This window comes from Cyprinus carpio, chromosome A15 (genome assembly GCF_018340385.1).
Source record: "Cyprinus carpio isolate SPL01 chromosome A15, ASM1834038v1, whole genome shotgun sequence".
Classification (NCBI taxonomy): Eukaryota; Metazoa; Chordata; class Actinopteri; order Cypriniformes; family Cyprinidae; genus Cyprinus; species Cyprinus carpio.
The window spans coordinates 6,671,977-6,694,926 of record NC_056586.1 but is presented as its reverse complement, the minus strand read 5'-3'; the positions used below and the strand labels follow the sequence as shown (position 1 = coordinate 6,694,926).

General features: G+C 37.3%; 1 protein-coding gene and 1 pseudogene across 1 annotated transcript; one reads left to right on the top strand and one right to left on the bottom strand.

Annotated features, from left to right (window-relative positions):
* The window catches only part of LOC122147670, a 129,306-nt pseudogene that overhangs the window by 85,807 nt on the left and 20,549 nt on the right, over positions 1 to 22,950 (bottom strand).
* Positions 5,477 to 6,400, top strand: LOC109046185 (putative gustatory receptor clone PTE03). The gene has a single exon (XM_019063981.2). The coding sequence runs from the start codon at positions 5,477 to 5,479 to the stop codon at positions 6,398 to 6,400; it is 924 nt and encodes a 307-aa protein (XP_018919526.2).

Genomic DNA, 22,950 nt, shown 5'->3' with positions numbered 1-22,950 from the left:
GCCAAATCCTGCTGGAAAATGAAATCAGCATCTTCAAAAAGCTGGTCAGCAGAAGGAAGCATGAAGTACTCCAAAATTTCTTGGTAAATGGGTGCAGTGACTTTGGTTTTCAAAAAACACAATGGACCAGCACCAGGAGATGACATTGCACCCCAATTCATCACAGACTGTGGAAACTTAACATTGGACTTCAAGCAACTTGGGCTATGAGCTTCTCCACCCGTCCTCCAGACTCTAGGACCTTGGTTTCCAAATGAAATACAAAACTTGCTCTCATCTGAAAAGATGACTTTGGACCAATGGGCAACAGACCAGTTCTTCTTCTCCTTAGCCCAGGTAAGACACCTCTGACGTTGTCTGTGGTTCAGGAGTGGCTTAACAAGAGGAATATGACAACTGTAGCCAAATTCCTTGACATGTCTGTGTGTGGTGGATCTTGATACCTTTACCCCAGCCTCAGTCCATTCCTTGTGAAGTTCACTCAAATTCTTGAATCGATTTTGCTTGACAATCCTAGGGTTGCGGTTCTCTTGGTTGGTTGTGCATCTTTTTCTTCCACACTTTTTCCTTCCACTCAAGTTTCTGTTAACATGCTTGGATACAGCAATCTGTGAATTGAATGAATGTTTGTGGCTTACTTTCCTTGTGAAGGGTGTCAATGATTGTCTTCTGGACAACTGTCCGATCAGCAGTCTTTCCCATAATTGTGTAGCCCAGTGAACCAAACTGAGAGACCATTTTGAAGGCTAAGTAAACCTTTGCAGGTGTTTTGAGTTGATTAGCTGATTGGCATGTCACCATATTCTAATTTGTTGAGATAGTGAATTGGTGGGTTTTTGTTCAATTTGAGCCAAAATCATCACAATTAAAAGTACCAAAGACTTAAACTATCATTCTAAAGCATTGTCAGAAAAGTCCATCTGCCATCAGTGGTTCAACCATAACGTTATGAAGCGACAAGAATACTTTTTCTCACGAAGGAAACAAAAATAACAACTTTATTCAGCTCATATTCTCCAAAATGGCACTACAGTGATGCAGAGAGACACAAAGGAGACAAATTATTGAATAAAGTTGTTATTTGTGTTTCCTTTAAGTTAAAAAAGTTTTTTTTTGTTTTTTATAGTGTTGTTGTTTTTTTTATTTTTTTCTGGACCTTGACAGTGTAATTTACTTGGCAGTCTATGGGACAGTCAAAAGCCTCCCAGTTTTCATCCAAAATATCTTAAATTGTGTTCTGAAGACAAACAAAGCTTGTACGGGTTTGGAATGACATGGGCGTAAGTGATTAATGACAAATTTTTAATTTTGGGGTGGAGTATCCTTTTAAGTACAAAAGTTCAGTATTCTTTCCACCACTGGTAACCAGTAGATTCCTGTATAGGACTCTATAGAGAGGCTTTCCCTAATTCGCAAGTTGTTTTTATACATAATTGTTTACTTTGTGGATTTAAATGTATATTAAGGCATTCTCAAAGACTACTTTTTGTCAAGCTTAATATTTTTTTGTTGTTGTTGTTGTTGCTTTAAATGTTGTTTTGAAGTGTAGAAATAATTTTGTTACACAAAACATTTACATTCTATAAAAATTTAACCAAAATGAACAGGAATGCTTTATCAGAGCTTAATCCTTCAGGGTCTGAACTGATTTTAACCTCTTATTTCAGTCTACTGACTAATTTTGGCTATATGGTAGCCATACCAGTTCAGATAGGAGTATGTAATAAACCCGTGTATGTGTGTGTCCCGTGAGTGTGGTGTTAATTTTTTTGTGGAGAGTTTTGTGTGTGAGTGGATGTATCTGTTTTACACTCTTGATGTTTTAGAGTGTAACCCCTTCCTTGCTGTCAACCTTTTTTTTTTACTGCATTGTAGTCAAATTATTGATTTTATTTCACATAGTTGCAGTGTTACAGTCACACCAGTTCATAAGTGTGTGTGTGTGTACACCAGTGTGTGTCTGCGCGTGTGTGAGTTGGTGTGTTGATTTTGCACTCTAGTTGTTTTAGAGTTTCACCCATCCATTGCTGTGCAGATATTTTCTGCATTGTGGGGGATTTGTAGATTGTACACACACACACACACACACACACACACACACACACACACACACACACATACACACACACACAAATAAATAAATAAATAAATAAAAATCTGTATTTTTTTTTCCATTTCCCATTCATTCCTATGGTTGGTCATTTTTGACAGAAGACCATGAGTGTAGCTATTTTTATTTATTTTTTATGACCACTTAGCTTTTGTTTTTTTTTTCAGATCATGTCCTCAATTTATTTATTTTTTTGTGTTCACATGCTATAAAAGTCACCAAGTTTCATACCATTCTGGTGAAGCTAAGATTTTTAAAATTCATAATGTAAAATTCACGGGTCAGAGGTGACCGAAGACCGCACAAGGGTTTTAAGGATGCGTTAAATTCAACAAGTGGTTTAATAAAGGATGTTTTGATCTTGTGAATTAGCAAATTTTTACTATACCAGTATTTTTTAATTGGCCCGTTAAAGTTTTATGTGGGAATATTGCACAACAAACTGATCCTTTAACAATGTACTGGCGCAAAAATGCACATCTTTTAAATCGATTTTGCAGCATGATTTCTTGACTGCCACAAATACTGCCTTAGAAATACTCATTTTGTGCACTTTTACTGTACCAACAAAACTGTAAAAACCATTAGAGGACATCAACGTTTTTCAGGGCAAGGACCCCTCAGGCGATAGAGACATAGAGCAGGGACCCCGATACAAAATGTGTCAAACAGAGCATCTGATATTAATAGAAACCAGTCATATTACAATAGTAATATTATGTTGAGTCAATCTAGATTAGAACTATGTTGTTGTACACTGTCTATAGCAGGGATAGGCAACTCCGGTCCTGGAGGGCCACTATCCTGCAGAGTTTAGCTTCAGCCCCCATAAAAACTCACCTGCCTGTATCTATCTAGTAATCCCCGAAAACACTGATTGCCTTGTTCAGGTGTGTTTAATTAGGGTTGGAGCTAAACTCTGCAGAACAGTGGCCCTCCATGACCGAAGTTGCCTATCCCTGGTCTATAGGCTATATTTTCATTGTTAAATGATTTATGCATCATAACAAACATGTTGCAATTAAAATCACAATTTATTAAGTTCACAGTTGTCTTAATCACAATTATTTTAATAGATTTGCAGTTTCATACATTAAAATTGTATTGTCAGGTGGACAATTATACACTTATCTGAACTTCATCTTTAAGTTTAAACAGAACTTCACATTTTAATTTTACTGTCAGGTGGACAATCATACATTTACCTGAACTTCAGCTTTAGGTTTTAGACTTCTTTAATGAGATGACTGACACTGCTGTATTGCACAAAGGCTGTCTGTTCTGGGGGAGATTGAGGTTGTTAGACAGAGCATCATGTCAGACTGAGGCTGGAGTTTTGCACAGTATTTGCTTTTCAGGTATGAGAAAGAGAAGCCACTTTCAAAAAGATATGTTGTGGCAAAGGGTAAAAGGCTTATCACGGTCTTTGTTGCCAGTTGGGGAATTTCTTTTTGGCAAGAGATCCAGAACTGGGTGAGAGGTCTTGTCTTGTATATATGTTTCTGTGTGTAATGTCAGTGCTTAAGTCAATCAGTTGATCCTGCTCTGTCGCTGTCAAGTTTGATCCATCCGATGCATTGTCTTTAAATGGAAACTGTAGCCAAGGCTCATCTTTTCTTTAAGTCTGTAAGTTCTTCTTTGAGAACTGCGCTGATTATTTCCTGCTTTTATAAAGCCCCTCCCTCAGAAATAGGCGATAGGCTCTGATTGGTTAGCTAGCGCAGTGTGTTGTTATTGGCTAAACCACCACTAGTGCGCGTCTAAACGTCGTGCCTCTCACCTCAGTGGCATGTGCTCCAGTTGTATTGTAAACAACTGAGTCATTAATATTGTTTATCAGTTTGAGCCTGATTGAGAAACAGAGGATATTATTGAAGAGGATCGTGCAGAACCTGTGCAAGCACGGCTTTTAATGTTTTTTGTTTGTTGTTGTCTCATACTTTTAGATATGCTGTTATTTGTAAATGATACTGCATATGTTAGCAGTTAAAAAAAAATAAAATAAATTAATATATGGTTTTATCCTGATTAAAGCTTTTATACAGTACAGCAACTGCACGTGCATACATGTTTAACGCATCTCATTGCTATGTGAAAATAAGTGTATAATTGGAACAGTTCATTGTTGGAGATGATCTGGATGAGAGAGAAAGAGAGAGAGAGAGATGCAGGGAGTGTGCAGAGCAGGGGGACGTGAGGAGCAGTATTAAGAAACGCTGCTTTAGAACATTGATTTTGAAACCTTTGAATCCATTAGAATCGTTAGAAGACAGAATTGTGATTCATATATGAATAGATTTTTACATGCACATCTAGTTTTCTCTTCCTCTTCTCTAAAGCAGCGCAGCATGCCCCCCCAACCCACTTGCTGCCTATTCCCTAAGGGCGGGGTTTATCTGTCACAAACCCGGGAAGTAACTTGTTGTAGTCCCTACCAGCCGTTTCGTAGGCATTAAACTGCCAGAATTTTAAAAGACAATATCTCAGTTTGCATTGAACTTTCAGCTTCGTAACTTTTCAGAAAATGTTTATGCTCATACAGCAACATTACACACTAACTTACATTGAAAAAGTTAAATTGCAATCAGCCACCCCTTTAAGGAAGTGTCGAAATGCTAAATCAAATCATTCACTTATAACAGTGTTTAATGGGAGCAGCATCATACACATAGAGGGAATAAGTAGCTGGATTCCAATTACTTTTATGTGACAGATCAAGCTTTTTTATGTTTGGGGTAACAACGGGTTTCACCTAGGGCATCAAAATGGTTAGAAATGGCCCTGTCTGAGTGAAATCTCCTGAGAACTTATCATTCCACTCTTGAAAACACTTGCGTGAATGCATTTACTTGATAAATCTTGTTACAGATCACTGACAAAATTTGGTTTTTAGATTGCATGTGCAGCTGAGCAAGGGCAAGTTTTTTTTTTTTTTTGTATGCTGCGGTGTTTATGCCACAGCAGGCCTCCTGAGACATGTTGGATACTATAAAAACCCACATGCACTGGTGGCAGAAAACAAACAGAACTCATTACCTGCAATTTTATTGAAGATGACATGGCGGTCATTTCACTATATATATCAGAAGGTATTTCTTACATTGTTTGCAATCTTTGTAAAGTGTGTTTCTGAGACTGTTAAATTATTGCTGTGCTAGCCATTTAATTAATTATTAAATCACTAATCCAACTGTCTTCTAAAATCTAAAAGACTTTACATTCCTTCACATTGCACTCTACATGTAAAACAATGTGGCTTAACATATTCCAAGGTGATGATCCTTTTTTTGTGTGTGTGTGTGAAAATTAAATTATATTGTTTTATCTCTTTTTCAGGTCAGTAAAAGTATCCCTTGTGTAAGGAAAATGGGAAATGGCACATATTTTTATTTCATGTTGTTTGAAAATCTTGGGTGCATAAAATATGTTTTTTTCAGTTTGGGGTTTATTTTTTTATTTTGTTTTTTTTTATTTATTTGTTTGTTTTTTTTTTTTTTTGTTTTTTTTCTGGAAAAGACATTGCACCAACCCATGTACATTTTGATTTCATGTTTGTCCATCAACTCTGTATATGGTACAACTGGTTTTTTCCCAAGGTTACTGACAGACCTGCTGTATGATACACACAGAATCTCATATGAAGCTTGCCTCATACAGAGTTTTGTGATTTACTCATATGCAGCTTTTGAGCTTGCGATATTAATGCTAATGGCATTTGATAGGCTTGTTGCAATAAATAAACCTTTGCATTACAACAACATAATTACCACACGTTTTCTAACTCTTTTAATAGTTATAGCATGGCTTTATCCAATGATTTCTATTGGTTTTGCTGGTCTTTTGACTGCCAGGCTGAAAATGTGTGATAACAAATTGTTTAAGGTATACTGCCACAACTACGAAATTGTCAAACTATCTTGTGTGAACCATAATATTAATAATATTTATGGACTGATTGTAACATTGACAATAATCTTTATCCCTTTGAGTTTTATATTATATTCTTATGTCAAAATTATTGTAATTTGTCAAAGAAGCTCAAAAGAGTTTAGGAGCAAAGCATATCAAACTTGTATTCCACACATAGTGATCCTTTTAAATTTCTCAGTTGCTCTTTTTTGTGAGCTTACTTTGAGTCGGTTTGTGAATGGGGAAATTCCTATAGAGCTGGCTGTTATCCTTTCACTGGAATTTATTGTTGTACCACCCTTTGTAAACCCTGTTGTTTATGGTCTAAACTTTCCTGGTATCCGCAAAAAAATTAGATATCTTATAAAAGCCTCCAAATAGCCTGCTTTGTTGTAATACTGATACACAGACAACAAATTTTAAATAAATTTGAAGACAATTGTTTAATCAATCAATCACTCTTTTAAAGCAATGTAATGCACTAAGTATGGTTGTTTTAATATGTTGTTTTTCACCTCTCTGACTTCTGTACAGAAATTAGCATATTTTATTCAGTTGTCCTTCTCAATAAATAAACATATTTGTGACAAAATTTGGTAATACTTTACTTAAAGCCTTATATTGTATAATGCATTATAAAAGTATTCATAATGTATGCTGTAATGCATTGCATTTTTCATAAATAATTTTAACCAAAGTTAAAATGCATTATAAAATATGAAGGTTTGTTTGTTGTGTGCTGAAGTGTGCTGTGTGCTGAAGTGTGCTGAATTCCTATAGGTGTTACAAGGAATATATCAGTTTTATAATGTACTAAAACTGTGGTTACAATTATTCATGAGGTCATACAGTACATTAGAAAAAAACTTTTATAATACATCATATATGAAGGCTTTAAGTAAAGTGTTTTATTGAATTCCTAGTTACTAGTTAGTAGCAATTATTTTAACTGTATTATATATTCAAATAACTTAAAAAAAATAATTGTCTTTTTTTTACTGGTGTAATTGTAATCTTTAGCATGTTCTCTCTCTGTCTCTTTCTCTCTCTCTCTCTCTCTAAGGATTCAGTTTTTAGAGGCTCAACAAAGGCTCTGTAAACACACTTTATAACAAATAAATGCAAATCCTGATGTTGTGTAGGTTTATTTCTTGTCAATTGACAAAAAAAAAGTGAGTACTAAATTAATACTAAGAATATTAGAATACTAAGGTTATTCTGTTTTGATCAGCTTGCAGACAAAAAGTAAAAAAATAAAAATTACTTCAAGCACTACACATTTTTGTGCTGTGCTGTGTCAAATAAGACAGATGGCACTATTGTACCTGTTGATCCTTGTTCTCTTTGTTTGGACAAAAGAAAAACAAATCTTTGCAAGATGTAATGAATGACCACACTTTGCAGTCTTTACACATAATGAAACATTTATCCTCAACATCCTCAAGCTTTTATGGTGGGCTCTTACATGTCCAAAGGTAAAGAAAGAGAAAATATCATTGCTATTGATCATCAGTGGATGACCTGAGTGATTCTGCAGTGCTTTCACCTCAAGTGACGCATTTAATTGTTGCGCACTTAGAGGCACTCGATTGGCAATTTAGAAAGTACATTTCTGAAACTGAGTCCTGGTGAAAGACAAGACATGGCTACAGTTTCCATTTAAAGACAATGCATTGGATGGATCATACTTGACAGCGACAGAGCAGGATCAACTGATTGACTTAAGCACTGACAGTACATACAGAAACATATACGAGACAAGACCTCTCACCCAGTTCTGGATCTCTTGCCAGAAAGAATTTCCCAATCTGGCAATAAAGGCCATGATGAGGCCTTCTGCCTTTTGCCACAGCATATCTTTTTAAAAGTGCATTCTCTAAAAGTGCATCTCTGTGTGTGTGTGTGTGTGTGTGTGTGTGTAGTGTGTATTTTAATTATGTATATATAAATGCACACACATACAGTATATATTTATATTTTTTACTGTATATATTGAAAATATTTACATGTATTTACATTTATATATTTATATTCTTATATTTTATATATAAATATATTTAATATATAAACATTACTTATTTTTTCTTAAATATATACATGCATGTGTTTGTATATACATTTACATTTAGTCATTTAGCAGATGCGTTTATCCAAAGCGACTTCAAAACTAACAAAAGAGCAATGATATAAGTGCTATAACAAGTCTCAGTTAGCTTAACGCAGAATATGTAGCACTTTTTTTATATATATATATATATTAAGTGCTATATAACTTTTTTTATATATATATATATATAATAAAAAGAAACCGGTAGAATAGAAAAAGAATAGAGCAATAGTGTTTTAGGTTTTTTTGTTTTTTTTATTTTTTTATTAATTAAAAGGATACATAAAGAATATATCAGATAGTGTAGTTTTTTTTTTTTTTTTTTTTTTTAAGAAAACAAGCAGTTAGTAAATAAATAGCGCAAGTCTAAAAGGGGCACTTTTTTTAAAGAATAGAATTAGAATAGAGAGTGCTAGAGTTAGATGGTCAAATAAAGATGAAAGAGATGTGTTTTAAGTCGTTTTTGAAGATGGTTAAGGACTCAGCTGTTGGGATTGAGGTTGGGCAGGTTATTCCACCAAGAGGGAACAGTTAATTTTAAAGTCAGTGAAAGTGATTTTGTGCCTCTTTGAGATGGCACAATAAAGTGATGTTCACTTCCAGAACAGAAGCTTCTAGAGGCACATAAGTCTAAAGTAATGAATTTAGGTAAAGGGGTACAGAGTCAGTGGTGGTTTTGTAGACAAACATCAATGCCTTGTCAAGTCAAGTCAAGTCACCTTTATTTATATAGCGCTTTAAACAAAAAAGATTGCGTCAAAGCAACTGAACAACATTAATTAGGAAAACAGTGTGTCAATAATGCAAAAAAAAAAAAATAATGTTATATTAAAAATGTTAAAAATGTTAAACAAAAATATTTTATGTGAGCAGCTATTGGTAGCCTGTGCAAATTGATGAACATATATACATAATAAATATACACAGTGCACACATATATATTATGTAAAAAACTTTTATTTTGGATGCGATTAATCGTGATTGATCATTTAAAAACACTAATATAGGCCTATACATATATATACAAACACGATTCCAAAAAAATTGGGACACTGTATTGTGAGTAAAAGAGGAACAGAATAATTTACAAATCTCATAAACTTATATTTTTTTTCACAACAGAATATAGATAACATATCAAATGTTGAAAGTGAGGCATTTTAAAATGTCATGCCAAATATTGGCTCATTTTGGATTTCATGAGAGATACACATTCCAAAAAGTTGGGACAGGTAGCAATAAGAGGCAGGAAAAGTTAAATGTACATATAAGGAGCAGCTGGAGGCCCAATTTGCAACTTATTAGGTCAATGGCAACATGATTGGGTATAAAATGAGCCTCTCAGAGTGGCAGTGTCTCTCAGAAGTCAAGATGGGCAGAGGATCACCAATTCCCTCAATGCTGCGGCGAAAAATAGTGGCACAATATCAGAAAGGAGTTTCTCAGAGAAAAAAATTGCAAAGAGTTTGAAGTTATCATCATCTACAGTGCATAATATCATCCAAAGATTCAGAGAATCTGGAACAATCTCGGTGCGTAAGGGTCAAGGCCGGAAAACCATACTGGATGCCCGTGATCTTCAGGCCCTACATCACATACAGGAATGCTACTGTAATGGAAATCACAACATGGGTTCAGGAATACTTCCAGAAAACATTGTCGGTGAACACAATCCACCGTGCCATTCACCGTTGCCGGCTAAAACTCTATAAGCCAAAAAAGAAGCCATATCTAAACATGATCCAGAAGCGCAGGCATTTTCTTTGGGCCAAGGCTCATTTAAAATGGACTGTGGCAAAGTGGAAAAAACTGTTCTGTGGTCAGACAATCAAAATTTGAAGTTCTTTTTGGAAAACTGGGTTGCCATGTCATCCGGACTAAAGAGGACAAGGACAACCCAAGTTGTTTATCTGCACTCAGTTCATAAGCCTGCATCTCTGATGGTATGGGGTTGCATGAGTGCGTGTGGCATGGGCAGCATACACATCTGGAAAGGCACCATCAATGCTGAAAGGTATATCCAAGTTCTAGAACAACATATGCTCCCATCCAGACGTCGTCTCTTTCAGGGAAGACCTTGCATTTTCCAACATGACAACAACACATACCAGACCACATACTGCATCAATTAAAACATCATGGCTGCGTAGAAGAAGGATCCGGGTACTGAAATGGCCAGACTGCAGTCCAGATCTTTCACCCATAGAAAACATTTGGCGCATTATAAAGAGAAAGATGCAACAAAGAAGACCTAAGACAGTTAAGCAACTAGAAGCCTGTATTAGACAAGAATGGGACAACATTCCTATTCCTAAACTTAAGCAACTTGTCTCCTCAGTCCCCAGACGTTTGCAGACTGGTACAGAAGAGGTGATGCCACACAGTGGTAAACATGGCCTTGTCCCAACTTTTTTGAGATGTGTTGATGCCATGAAATTTAAAATCAACTTATTTTTCCATTAAAATGATACATTTTTCTCAGTTTAAACAATTGATATGTCATCTATGTTGTATTCTGAATAAAATATTGAAATGTGAAACTTCCACATCATTGCACTCCATTTTTTATTCACAGTTTGTACAGTGTCCCAACTTTTTTTGGAATCGGGTTTGGTGTATGTATATATATATATATATATATATATATATATATATATATACACACACGTAATTTATGGGTTAATTGTCACTGCATTTAAAATTATGTAATATACATAAAATTATAATAGTATACATGTGTTTTTGTTGTTATATCTTGTAGGCCATTATTAAATAACATTAATTTATTTGACAAAAAAAAAACCATGTGAATAAATAGATCATTGACTGATTTGTTAATTTATTCATTGTTATTGCTGGTATTGGACATTGTTGTAATAATTTATTCAATATTTCTGAAAGGAGAAAAGTAAAAATTTATATTTAATAATATAATACATTAAATTGAGCATCAGCCACTGATCTAAAAAAGAGAACATATATCGTATGAGTCATATATAGATCAGTGGTGTCAGCTCTTTAGCACATGATTAATTCTAGCCAATGAGAGCTGAAACTGCTGGAACTCTGCATCGTTAATGAGCTGTCATTCCGGCTTCAACTGATAACGCTCAGCTCTGCTCAACCGAGTAAGGTCTTTAAATTTCTCAGTTAATTTCTGAATTTTCCATTACAATTTGTAAAATTCATCAAAATAGTTGTGAATAAATTAATTAATAGGAAATAAATTACACATTTTATTTTGACTATTAGTGTTGCTTGTGGCGTTTTTAAATGACCAACAGTTACAACGGCCGACTAACTTAGCCCCTTCAGATCGTTTTCTGAGGTAATCTCTGGTAATATATCCTTTCAAATTGCACATGAATTCATTGAATTAATAATTTTTATGTCCATTTCGGTGTTAATTAAGTCTATTTTCCTTTGCTGTCTTGTGTGTGTGTTGTTGTTGTCAACAGAGAGCAGTAATGTTAGGCCTAACTTACATAGCCTAACATTAATGGAGCTAAGTCCGTATAATGTCTCTGTTATAAAGTCCTAAATAGCAACATAAATGAGGATTTATATAGCATAATACAATACCTCGGCTACACATGCTTATTAAATCTCGTTATCATTAATGTATGGCTGTTTCATAACTGATAGACTTCGGTAAACTCCGCCCTGACAGGTTACGTAACGTTACGACCGATTCGCTACAAACAATATAACGTTACATTTACTTTAAGATTATTACAAAGATACAGTCATTTTACTGTCATGTTAATGTTACTTAAAAAATAATAGATTATAAATATCTTTGTAGGAAGAGTTGCGCATCTCACACACGAGCTGGCGCGAGCACAGAAAGAGAGAGAGTCATTACAATAGCCTACTGTATGTACCCATAAAGATGATCACTGTCAGATGTAATCAGCCATCAATAATTTAACAATCCAATTATGAAAATATATTGTGAATGTAAAAATATAGCCCATAAAATATTAAGGTAACTTATTTGTGTAATTATGATTTCTCTTGACTGTATAGTTAATTTACATGTTCATTCATACAAACCTATGTAATATTTGAAGTAATTTTCAGATGCAATAAAAAAAAAAAAAAAAAAAAAAAAAAAAACTGGATAAAAACATACACGAAACTTGTAAATAGTTAACAACAAAGCCTAGATTGGGCCCAGACTCTGTTGCTAAGTATACTATAATGTAAATGTGTTAACCCACAGTAACAAATTTTAATTTTTATTATAATTATAATTTTTTAGTTCCCTTCACTTTACAACAAATAGGCTACTTTAAATTTAACTATCAGAACAGAACAAGATTTAAAAAATATCTAATGGATAAATATCATTCCTGTATATAATAATATAGGCTTAGCTATAAAAAATAGTAATAATTTAAAGTGAAACATAAGGTAAGGTTGGACTTTCCTCTCTCGGGACAAGTCCAAATGTTTTCATATTTGTGATGTTGCCCATTTGAAGCTTAATTATTATTCATTAGGTAAAATATGCTTTGTAGTTCACATGTGTTTCAGTATTGACGGAAAAAAATCATAATGAGCAAAAATATGCCAGTGGACTGTTTCTCACGCCGAATGGCACGGTGAACGGCTGCACTTTTTCCCAGTGCTGTTTTCAATAATATGTGAGCGTGGTGAAACAGAGTTGTAAAAGAGATTAATAAGTTTTTAGTGTGTTTTAAGAGATGAATGTTTAAATACTAAATTAATAATAGCGGAGTTAATAAGAATTATTTCTAAATTTGCAGTCTGTTTAATAACAATAGCATGCAGTAAGAGCCTTAGTGTAAAGGTCTTACTATAAATTTTTGACGCATAGACTGTAGCCTAAGACTATCCCATGTTTTGAAATTAACTCACTGTAAATTTTCATAATGGGTTTTTAAGAATGTTACAACGTTATTTATAATGTTATTGTTGTTTTACTTTGTCCTTTAATCTCCGTTTACAAACCAACATTTTACAAATACAGTCATTTTGGAATCCATCCCTGGCGGTAGTTTCGCGAATGATTTTAACACGTGACTGACTTGCAGTTAACGCTGCGGCCCTGCGGTGGCGGACATGCAGTGGTAATTAACTGGGTAATGGCTAATGGTATTACCCATTCTGGTTGTCCACCTACACCTACTTGTAAAAAAATTTCAGGGGGGGAATGGTTTTGTCCAATTTCTTTTTTTTTTTATTGGGGGGGGGGGGGGTGGGGGGTCTTGGTCCTGTTTTCCTTTAGCTAATTTTACACAATGATTACAAAATTTGTAATAAAAGGTTTTAATTTAATGAAAAATAACTACTATTTTTAAGCCTTATTTTCCTTCTGAGGGCCTGAAATGGAGAAATTTGGTTCAATACTGCTAATTAAACAATATTTTGCTAAATGTGTTTTTGTGCTGGCACCTTTGCTGGTTTAGGTCCGTCAAGGATAAATAAAGATGACAATAAAATTGATTTATTAAATCATTCAAATCAAATGATTAATTCAAAATGGCTGAAACAAGTGAATGGACCGTTGAATCACTGTCTCCAAATGATTATATTCAAAAACAGATGAATTTCATGGAATGAAACGCCGTGTTTGCTATACACTGTTGTAAAAAATTATTAACATATTTTAAATGTGCTGTATATTCAGGAAAACTACATTGCTTGTCGCAAATGAATATCAAAACATTAAAAACTCATGGGTTTTTTTTTTTCTTTCCATTGCTTGAATTATAAGGTCATTCCCTAACTGCCTTCTAATGGGCTTCATAACGCAAGTTAAGGGCTTTCTGGATCTCACGATTTGTTTTTGTTTGTTTTACTCGTCACACTTTTTTTTTTGGTGACATTACTCGTCAGTTCTCCTATCCTCTCTCAGTCCCTCACAGTCACACATACAGCCCCAATGACAGTATGTCATGGGGACTGGGAATGTCTTTAATAAATTCTAATCACGGAAAAAATAATACCTTCTGTTGTCTTCTTTTTTTTTAAAGAACTTAAAATGTTGAGCTTGCAAACTATTTGCTGTCATGAAAATGATGGAAAGCTTGCTTAACGCTTACTGCCAGCTTATTACAATACCGAGTTTCTGATGGCTATTCACCGTTATTTAGTCCGTGATTTATCATAAGGAGAGAAATTTTAACATTTAATTTGCACAATAAATTTTACCATAACACACAGCATTAATCTAAAGGGGATAGTTGGGGGGATGGTGGTTTCCCAGGGGGGATGCTTTTGTCATTTTTTTCCAACAGCGAAACCATCCACGCACCTAACCCCTCAATTCGAGCCCTTGTTATACAGACATGTTATATTTTCGCCAAAAAAATACTGATGTGGTGTACAATTGTGCTTATAGATTAATTTCCAAGCCAGCAATTTAATTGGGACTTTATCAACAGAAAAAATTCCATTTTAAAAGAAAATGAATGCCACCAAAAGAATTGGGAAATATATATCACACAGTATCTTTATTTTTAATGTACTCAATTATCCATTTTATCTTAAAGAATTAAAGAGAGAGACTTCGGTTATGGAGCACAATTGTTAGGTCATGTTGATTTGAGCTGACGCTAACTTTATAAAAACTAATCCTACCAAAGGGACCACAAAACGCACCCCGAAGCGGTTGAAAACTAAAAAGAAATAACTCTTGCAAGTGACCATGCCACCAAAACAGAGAAAGCGTGGGGAATAAACGAACTCATAGCCACAAACTGGCTCGACAAGTGGAACAAGGGGAGCAAGCGACAGCTAGCGAGCAGAGCAATGCTAACGGGAACGACCTCCACAAACTCAATTCTCTCGGCCATCCAGTCATTAAGGAATGATATGACCACAAGCAATCCTCCGATATGCTTGAAGCTATCAATGTTTTTAAAACAGAGCTGATGTCACATTCCAAAAGAATCGGCGAGGACAGGATTATCGCAAACGGAGGAGGATGTTACTACACTCCGGCAGAAGGCTAAGAAAATGGAACAGCACTGGTCGAGACACTAACCAACAAGATTCTAGACCTGGTGAGATCCATGGACATCAGGTACGGGGGGGATGCTCTATCCAGCTCACTTGATAGGACCCATGCAGACAAAAGGCACATCTTCAAGACCATCTCAGAAGCGGGAGGACTTCATTCGGGGGATGCTAAAAATCATCATGTAAATGAAACTAATTTGATAAATGTTCGAACTAATGTGCTGGTTCCCTTTTTGCTTCATATTCAAAAGGACAACTTCTGATATTACTAGTTTTGGCTCCCCTTCATTGAAGACTAAACCTGGCTGTTATAAATTTCAGATACTGTACGTACAGATTTGAGAAAATTTTAGGATTTGTCCTGAAATTTTCCTTAGTAAGGGGTAAAGCTTTTGCGGTTAATAATCGTCCTATTTTGTAGCATTTAGCTACAGTTTGATTACAAATTATATAGGGTTGCTTCACATAATTGTTGACCTATTCCATAACTAAAGATTTGTAATGGAGCTATTTAGCTGCAGTTGATTACAAATTTATATTGTGGTTTTTTCTTTGTCATTTCTGTGTGTGGGGGTGTTTATACCTTTTTCGGCTTTCTCATGTCATATCATTTGGATGAGAGAGATCCTTATTATACTCAATGGATGGAGAAGTCTAATTTGTCTAAACTTTTTTTATTACAATGATCAAAATATGGCACCGAGTTTATGTAATAAGTGAGGGGATTTTTATTTTCATTTCTGGATAATACAGTGGGGAATCGTTATAAAGCTTTCCTAGACAACAAACATCAGAAATCATAGTAATTAAAAAATGTAGAGAAAGGTTCCTTATTTAACAGAGGTCTGGATACATTTGACTTCTAATAAAAGAGAATACTCCTGTTTTTTAAATACCCAAAACACTTACTCAAGGATTGATTACTTCTTGTCTCTAGCTCTCTGCTGTCTATAGAATATGTAATTGGAGGGGAGTTTTATTGCATTTCAAATAACAACTTGGCCTCCAAAGTTTTTAAGGCATAGACATCATACATATCAGAAATCCAGAAAATTAATTAAAAAATTTATAAAAGTTGTAAATTCATAACAAAGGTCTGGAAGAACTTTAAGGCTTATATAAGAGGTGAATAATGTAGCCTTTAGCTTCACAAAAGCAAATCCAAAGAATATTATAAAAAATTGGGAGATCTTGATCAACAAATTAAAGAATTGGAAATACAACTTTTTGAGAATAATGACCCCGAAAACAAACAAACAAAAAAAGCTTCTTTCATTAAAAGCACAATACAAGGAGCTGACTAGTAATAAAATAGCCACAAACTTGATGTGGTTTTTTTTTAAAACCGTCATACTAGTGATCTAGGTAGAAAAACCTGGAAAGCTTGGGAGAATAGAAAGATACAAAAAACAAGTGGGACTATAAATTACAGAGAGTTCTAACAACAGCGTCAAGGATATCACAGAATCAGGGCAGGCGACAGGCAGTAGACAGGTCAGAGACAAAGCAGAGGGTCAGTAGGCAGGCGGCAGAGAATCAGAGAATAGGAGCAGTCCAAGATAATACACAGGTAAACAGTCTGGAATAAAATGTTCAGAAATGCAAGACAGGTTAAACAAGACTTTGCGTTGAATGAGAGTCTGGGACCAGTTTATATAGGGAGTGGAATTAGGAACACCTGGTGGTGATTAGTCCGAGGAACGGGGCATATGGGTAATGTAGTCCAGCACAGCATCAGTACTCAGGTGAGATCTCTGGTTGACAGCCAAACCCATTGACCAGCTCTGCGGTGTCGATCAGCCTGTTCCTTCACTCTGCGAACCGCTCATTGAAGGTGTACATGGGCAGTGTTCTCCAGCACAGCGTAAGTCTCATTGAAGGTGTACATGGGCAGTGTTCCAAGTCTCCTCACTCCTTAGCCAATCATCTACAGCAGGGAGATCCGAGGGTTCTCCAGACCAAGGAAACAGGGGTGACTGGAAGCCAGGAACACAATGGAAAGGGCATACTCCTGGGCATACTCCGGGCTTCTGGGCATACTCCGCCCACAGAAGATAATGGCTCCAGTCGGTCTGGTTGTTGTGACGATAGGTGTGGAGGAAACGGGTAAGTTCTTGATTCAATCGTTCTACCTGGCCGTTGGATTCGGGGTGATATCCTGAGGTAAGGCTGACATTGATGTTAAGTTGTTGACAGAAATCCCTCCATACTCAGGAAGTGAACTGTGGACCCCGGTCCGAGACAATGTCCTCAGGAAGACCACAGAATCTGAATACATTCTGTAGGAGAGCTTTGGCCGTCTTGAAGGCTGTGGGCAGCTTGGGGAGAGGAACTAGGCGACAAGCCTTGGAGAAGCAGTCAATGATGGTGAGTATGGTGGTGAAATGATCGGAGCTAGGTAAGTCTGTTATGAAGTCGATGGCGATATGAGACCATGGTCATTGGGGAATGGGGAGAGGTTGGAGTAGACCTGTCGGTCGTTGATGTGAAGATTTGGAGATGTTGCAAGTGTCACAACCTTGGATGAATTGTGTAACATCGGACTGAAGAGGACCACCAGAAGCGATTGGCCACAAGTTCGATGGTGGCTTTGATGCCCGGATGACCAGCACTGGGAGTTTCGTGAATCCACTGTATTACTCATGGGCGGAGACCGACAGGAACATAGGTGCGGTCGGGTGGACACTCGAGAGTAGCAGGGCTGTTCGTCTGAGCTTCTGAGATTTCTGTCATGATATCACATTGTATGGGTGCTACGATGACCGTGAAAGGTAGAATGGGTTCGACAGAACTGGGCTTGGGAAGGTGGTCAAACTGTCGGAACAGAGCGTCCGCTTTGCTGTTCTTAGCTCTAGGTCGATATGTTACCTTGAAGTCAAAGCGAGAGAAGAACAGGGACCATCTTGCCTGGAGTTGGGGTTGATCTGATGTACTCCAGATTGCGATGTTCGGTTAGTACGAGGAATGGTAGTCTCGCCCCCTCCAGCCAGTGCCGCCACTCTTCAAACACAGCCGTCATGGCTAACAATTCCCTATCTCCCGCATCGTAGTTTCTCTCTGCCGGGTTGAGTTTGTGAGAGAAAGGCACATGGAAATAGTTTGGGTGGATTACCGTGATGTTGAGAAAGGACTGCGCCGATGCCCGTATTTGATGTGTCCACCTCTACCGTAAACTCCAGGTCAGCGTTGGGATGATGCAAGAAGGGGGCTGCCGTGAATCAATGTTTGATCTGCTGGAAAGTCTGTTCGCTGGCGGGTGTCCAATTCAGACGTTGTCTCTTCCCCTGTAACAATGAAGTGAGAGGTGCTGCTACTACACTGAAATTCCTTATGAAACGTCGATAGAATTTTGCAAATTCTAGGAAACACTACAGTTCTTTGGTTGAGGATGGTTTCGGCCAATTTAGCACTGCCTGTACCTTCTTGTCATCCATGGTGACCCCCTCTGTACTAATTACGTACCCCAAGAAGGAGATCTGTGTTTGGTGGAACTCACACTTCTGTATCTTAACGTAGAGCTGATGCTTGATGAGTCGTTGAAGGACTGCTCTGACCTGCTTGACATGGGTTTCGAGGGACTCAGAGTAGATCAAGATGTCGTCAATGTAGACGATGACACATTGATTCAACATATCCTGGAAGACGTCATTAATGAGGGCCTGGAACACTGACGGACTGTTGGCAAGTCCGAACAGCATAACCTGATATTCAAAGTGCCCGGATGTTTTCGAGAAGGCCGTCTTCCATTCGTCCCCTTTGCGAATGCGAACCAGGTTGTAGGCACAGCGTAGATCCAATTTCGTGAAGTATTTAGTGCTGCGGAGCTGCTCTAGGGCCAAAGGAACCAGGGGCAATGGGTAGCAGAACTTTATGCATATCTCATTGAGTGCCTGATAGTCAATGCAGGGCTGAAGACCCCCGTCCTTCTTCTTAATGAAGAAAAATCCCGCTGAAGCTGGTGATTTGGATGGTACGATAAAGCCATTGGCTAGTTCCTCTTCAATATACTTCCTCATGGTTTCAGATTCGGGTTGTGAGAGGGGGAAAATCCTACCCCTGGGAGGAGTAGAGCCTGGGATGAGATTGGTGGCACAGTCGCTGGGTCGGTGAGGAGGGAGTTTGGAAGCTTTGGCTTTGCTGAAGGCCTCAGACAGATCTTGATATTCAGCAGGATATTCAGGAATATTATGAGTTTCAGCAAAAGACATATCAATAAAATTCCCCGCAGCCCCAGAGTCAATCATAGCCATGGTCTCAACCCTCCTCCCTCCGGTGCTAAGAGCAACCGGAACGTCAAATGAATGATTATTTGAATCCACAGCACTGACCATGGTGGAATCACGACGAGGGGGCCGAGTGGGACAGGAAGCCCTCAGGTGACCAGCCTGACAGCAGTATAGGCACAGATGTTGACGAATGCATCTCATGCTCCTCCGCTGATAGTTGGGTGGCGCCGATCTGCATGGGTTCCGGCTCGGTGAACTTCTGAGCGACCGGCCTTGTGGGAGAATTCCGGCGGGTGCGTCGTGAGTGTATCAAGTTATCAAAACAGATGGTTAAATCCATGAATTGTTCGGGGGTCTTTCCTTCCTCCCTGCAGGCTAGTTCTGACTGTAGATCACTGTTGAGTCCCTTTCGGTAGAACAGTCGCAGAGGTTCATTATCCCAGGCCGTTTGAGCAGCGAGTGTTCGGAAAGCAAGAGTGTATTCAGCAGCGGTGCAGTTTCCCTGACGCAGAGCGATTAACTCCTCTCCCGCCTCCTTTCCACTGGCGGAGTGTTCGAACACATCCTGGAATTGGTGAATGAAACAGTCATAAGTGGGCAAAGACATTCGATTACCCTGCCACGTCGCTGTAGCCCACTCCAAAGCTTTACCGGTAAGCAGAGAGCAGACGAATGCTACATGGCTCTCATCAGTCGGGTAAGTGAGGGGTTGCTGGTTGATACAGATGTAGCATTGCATCAGGAAGCCCTTACACTTGCTTGGGGAACCGTCATACTTTTCTGGAAGTGAGAGTCGAACACCATGTGGTGCAGGAGTTGATGTGGGAGTGGTGAGCGTGGCAGCTGGCGCTGATGTTGGTGTGGGATTCCCTGGTGGGGCGGTCACGTGGAGTGCTTGTAGTGAGCTCCTCTGTGAGGGAGTTGAGTGTTTAATGTAGAAATGTTTGTGATAACCAAGAAAGTATGTAAATTTGCTTTAGCACCTTAAAAATACTCCACCCAAATGAAAAAAATAATTTTGTCTTATTCTATTACCCCCTGTCATTCAAAACCCGGAAAGCTCTGTTGCTCAAACAACATTTAAGATATTTGGATGAAAACCGTGGAGGCTTGAGACTGTCCCAAGACTGCAGTCAAAATACAGTGTCAAGGTCCCGGAAAAATATGAAAAGCATCGAGACCAGAAGGGTCCTTTCTGCAATCAGTTGATTCAACCATAATGTTATGAAAGTCGGGAAGCACCGAGAATACTTTTTTGTAGATGAAAGGGAACACAAAATAATAGACTTTCTTCTTCAATTCCTCTTCTTCTGTGGTCTCCCTCTCCTCAATCAGCATGAGCGCCATGTTTGGGCAATTCTGAGCAGGACGCAGGATTGATCAATTGAAGTAAACGGTACGATATGCTAATTAAGACTACTAGCGTACTTGCCTAGCCCTACCGCTGGTCTAAAAGGTACAAATAAATTACCAAATTAGGAGCCGTCTTATTTGCGGGGTGCCTTTTGTGGTCTGTAAGACTATTTTTAGAGGCATTTCATACGTTGCTAAGGATTTCCCCTTTTAGTGGTTAAAACAGTTACTTTGTCACTGGTAGCAAAGGTTGTGGGAGTAGCTGTATGTCGGGTCAAAACTTCAATCCCGCTATTTTAAAGATTCACTTATAAAAAAAAGGCACTTCCACATCTCCATTTAAATTATTTTCACAATTTATTTACTGCTAATGTAACTACTTATCAGTTATTTATGGGTAAGTTAGAAGGTATAGGAAAATACAAATCAGTATTTTCCAGATTTATCTGTATATTGGGTTTTTTTATTTATTTTTTTTTTGTTTTATTTTTGTTTTTTTTTTGTTTTTTTTTTTTTTTTTTTTTTTTTTTTTGTTTTTTTTTTTTTTTTTTTCTTTTTTTTTTTTTTTTTTTTTTTTTGGTGGGAGGTGCGGCACACATGAGCCACATGAAGGGTACGTGATATGCTTGATTTTGTCTCAGACCTAAAGGTTGAAACACCACCCGTCCAAAGGGTCCGTGCTTATTTTATACAAGGGTAATCCCCTCCGCTCATTTTAACATACCGATTGTATACCGAATTTAATTGAATTGCACACTGTAGAGAGAATGGTCGACTGGTCGTAAAAAACTAACAGAGAGTGTGCGATAAACAAAAGGATGTGAACAGCTTTTTAGTGATTATAAGGAAGCGCTCTTTGCAAGTTTTCTCTAGGCTAGAATCCCATCTCAAAATTCCGGGGTCGCACAGCGACTTTGGCAAAGTTTTCGGGAACTTGCATCCACATCTTTATTGGGGAAATTCACCTATCTGAAAAAAATACCAGTGATTGACCGTTCACGGTTACGCGCTCTCAGAAATTTTGAGTCAAGTAAAGATAACAACTATAGAAACTAGAATTGGTGAAGGAGAGAACAGAAAGAAAGCTTCATTAGGTTAGCCACCTGTACTGCCCATCGAGCCATGATCCTCACACTGTGAAGCCTAACTCGTTAGACATGTAATAATAAACGAGCCAATCTTACAAAACCATCTGGTAAGGGTCAACTGGGGCGGGGGTCGGTGGTGCGCTGTGCCAGCCCCTGGCCACCCTGTACGGCACGCCCCTGAATATATGGCAACCCTTGACTTCATCCCACAGCCCCTAATTAAAGCTTAGCTACCAGTACCATAGGATAATTGGCCTGAGCTATTATCAACTATTTAAGCGTTTTAAATTGCTTTGTGTGGAAAATTCTTTCTCACCTCAAAGACAAACGGGCGCATGAGATCGGATAACCTCCTACATGAATACATAAATGTATTCTTGTTGCCCAAAAAATGAAAAAAAGAATACATTTTGTTGCAATTGGTTTACAAACTAATTGGTACTCCATTTTTCCCCAAAATATTTTATCTGTGTTTATGTTTTTGTATAATGAATTTTCTCCCTGTTTAGTGATCAGGAAGTATATCCAAATCAAAAAATTATGATTCGTTGAGCACCAGCAAGAAAAAATTGTGCAAAGAAACACTGCAAAAAGTGTTTTATAAACCGCCATTTGTCATGCACAGCACTGCCAGGAAACCTTATTGTATGTAAGACTGTTTAGGCAATCTATAACTTTCTTGAATCATTTAATTCATCACCATGCTTTCTGAAATCGCGGTTTTATGTTCTTATTAATATTGTCCTGATCAGTTACTAAGAAAAAAATCTGTTTTGTAGTTTGTTTGAGAAGAGGACTATACAATTTTACTAATAAAATGGAAATACAAATTAGATATAGCCTTAAGAATCTCATTAGTTAGAATAATTTATTGATTAAATTGTTTACGGAGTTTATGTCTCCCCCGATTTCTTTTTTTCTAAACACTTAAAACACAAATAATAGTTTGTTATTTTTTTTATTCCCCCCTGCCTTCCATCCATTTTTCGTCTATGAACCTTACAATGCACCTCTACTTTCTGTGCATAAATATGTGTCCTATGATTCGGGTGGGAGGTCTGCACGGTTTGCCAGGTTTAATAAGAGTCATGCTTGACATATTTTAATATTTTTCTCTGCATGTAAGGAAAATAATTTTATGTCTGTCCACATGACAACTCTCGGAGG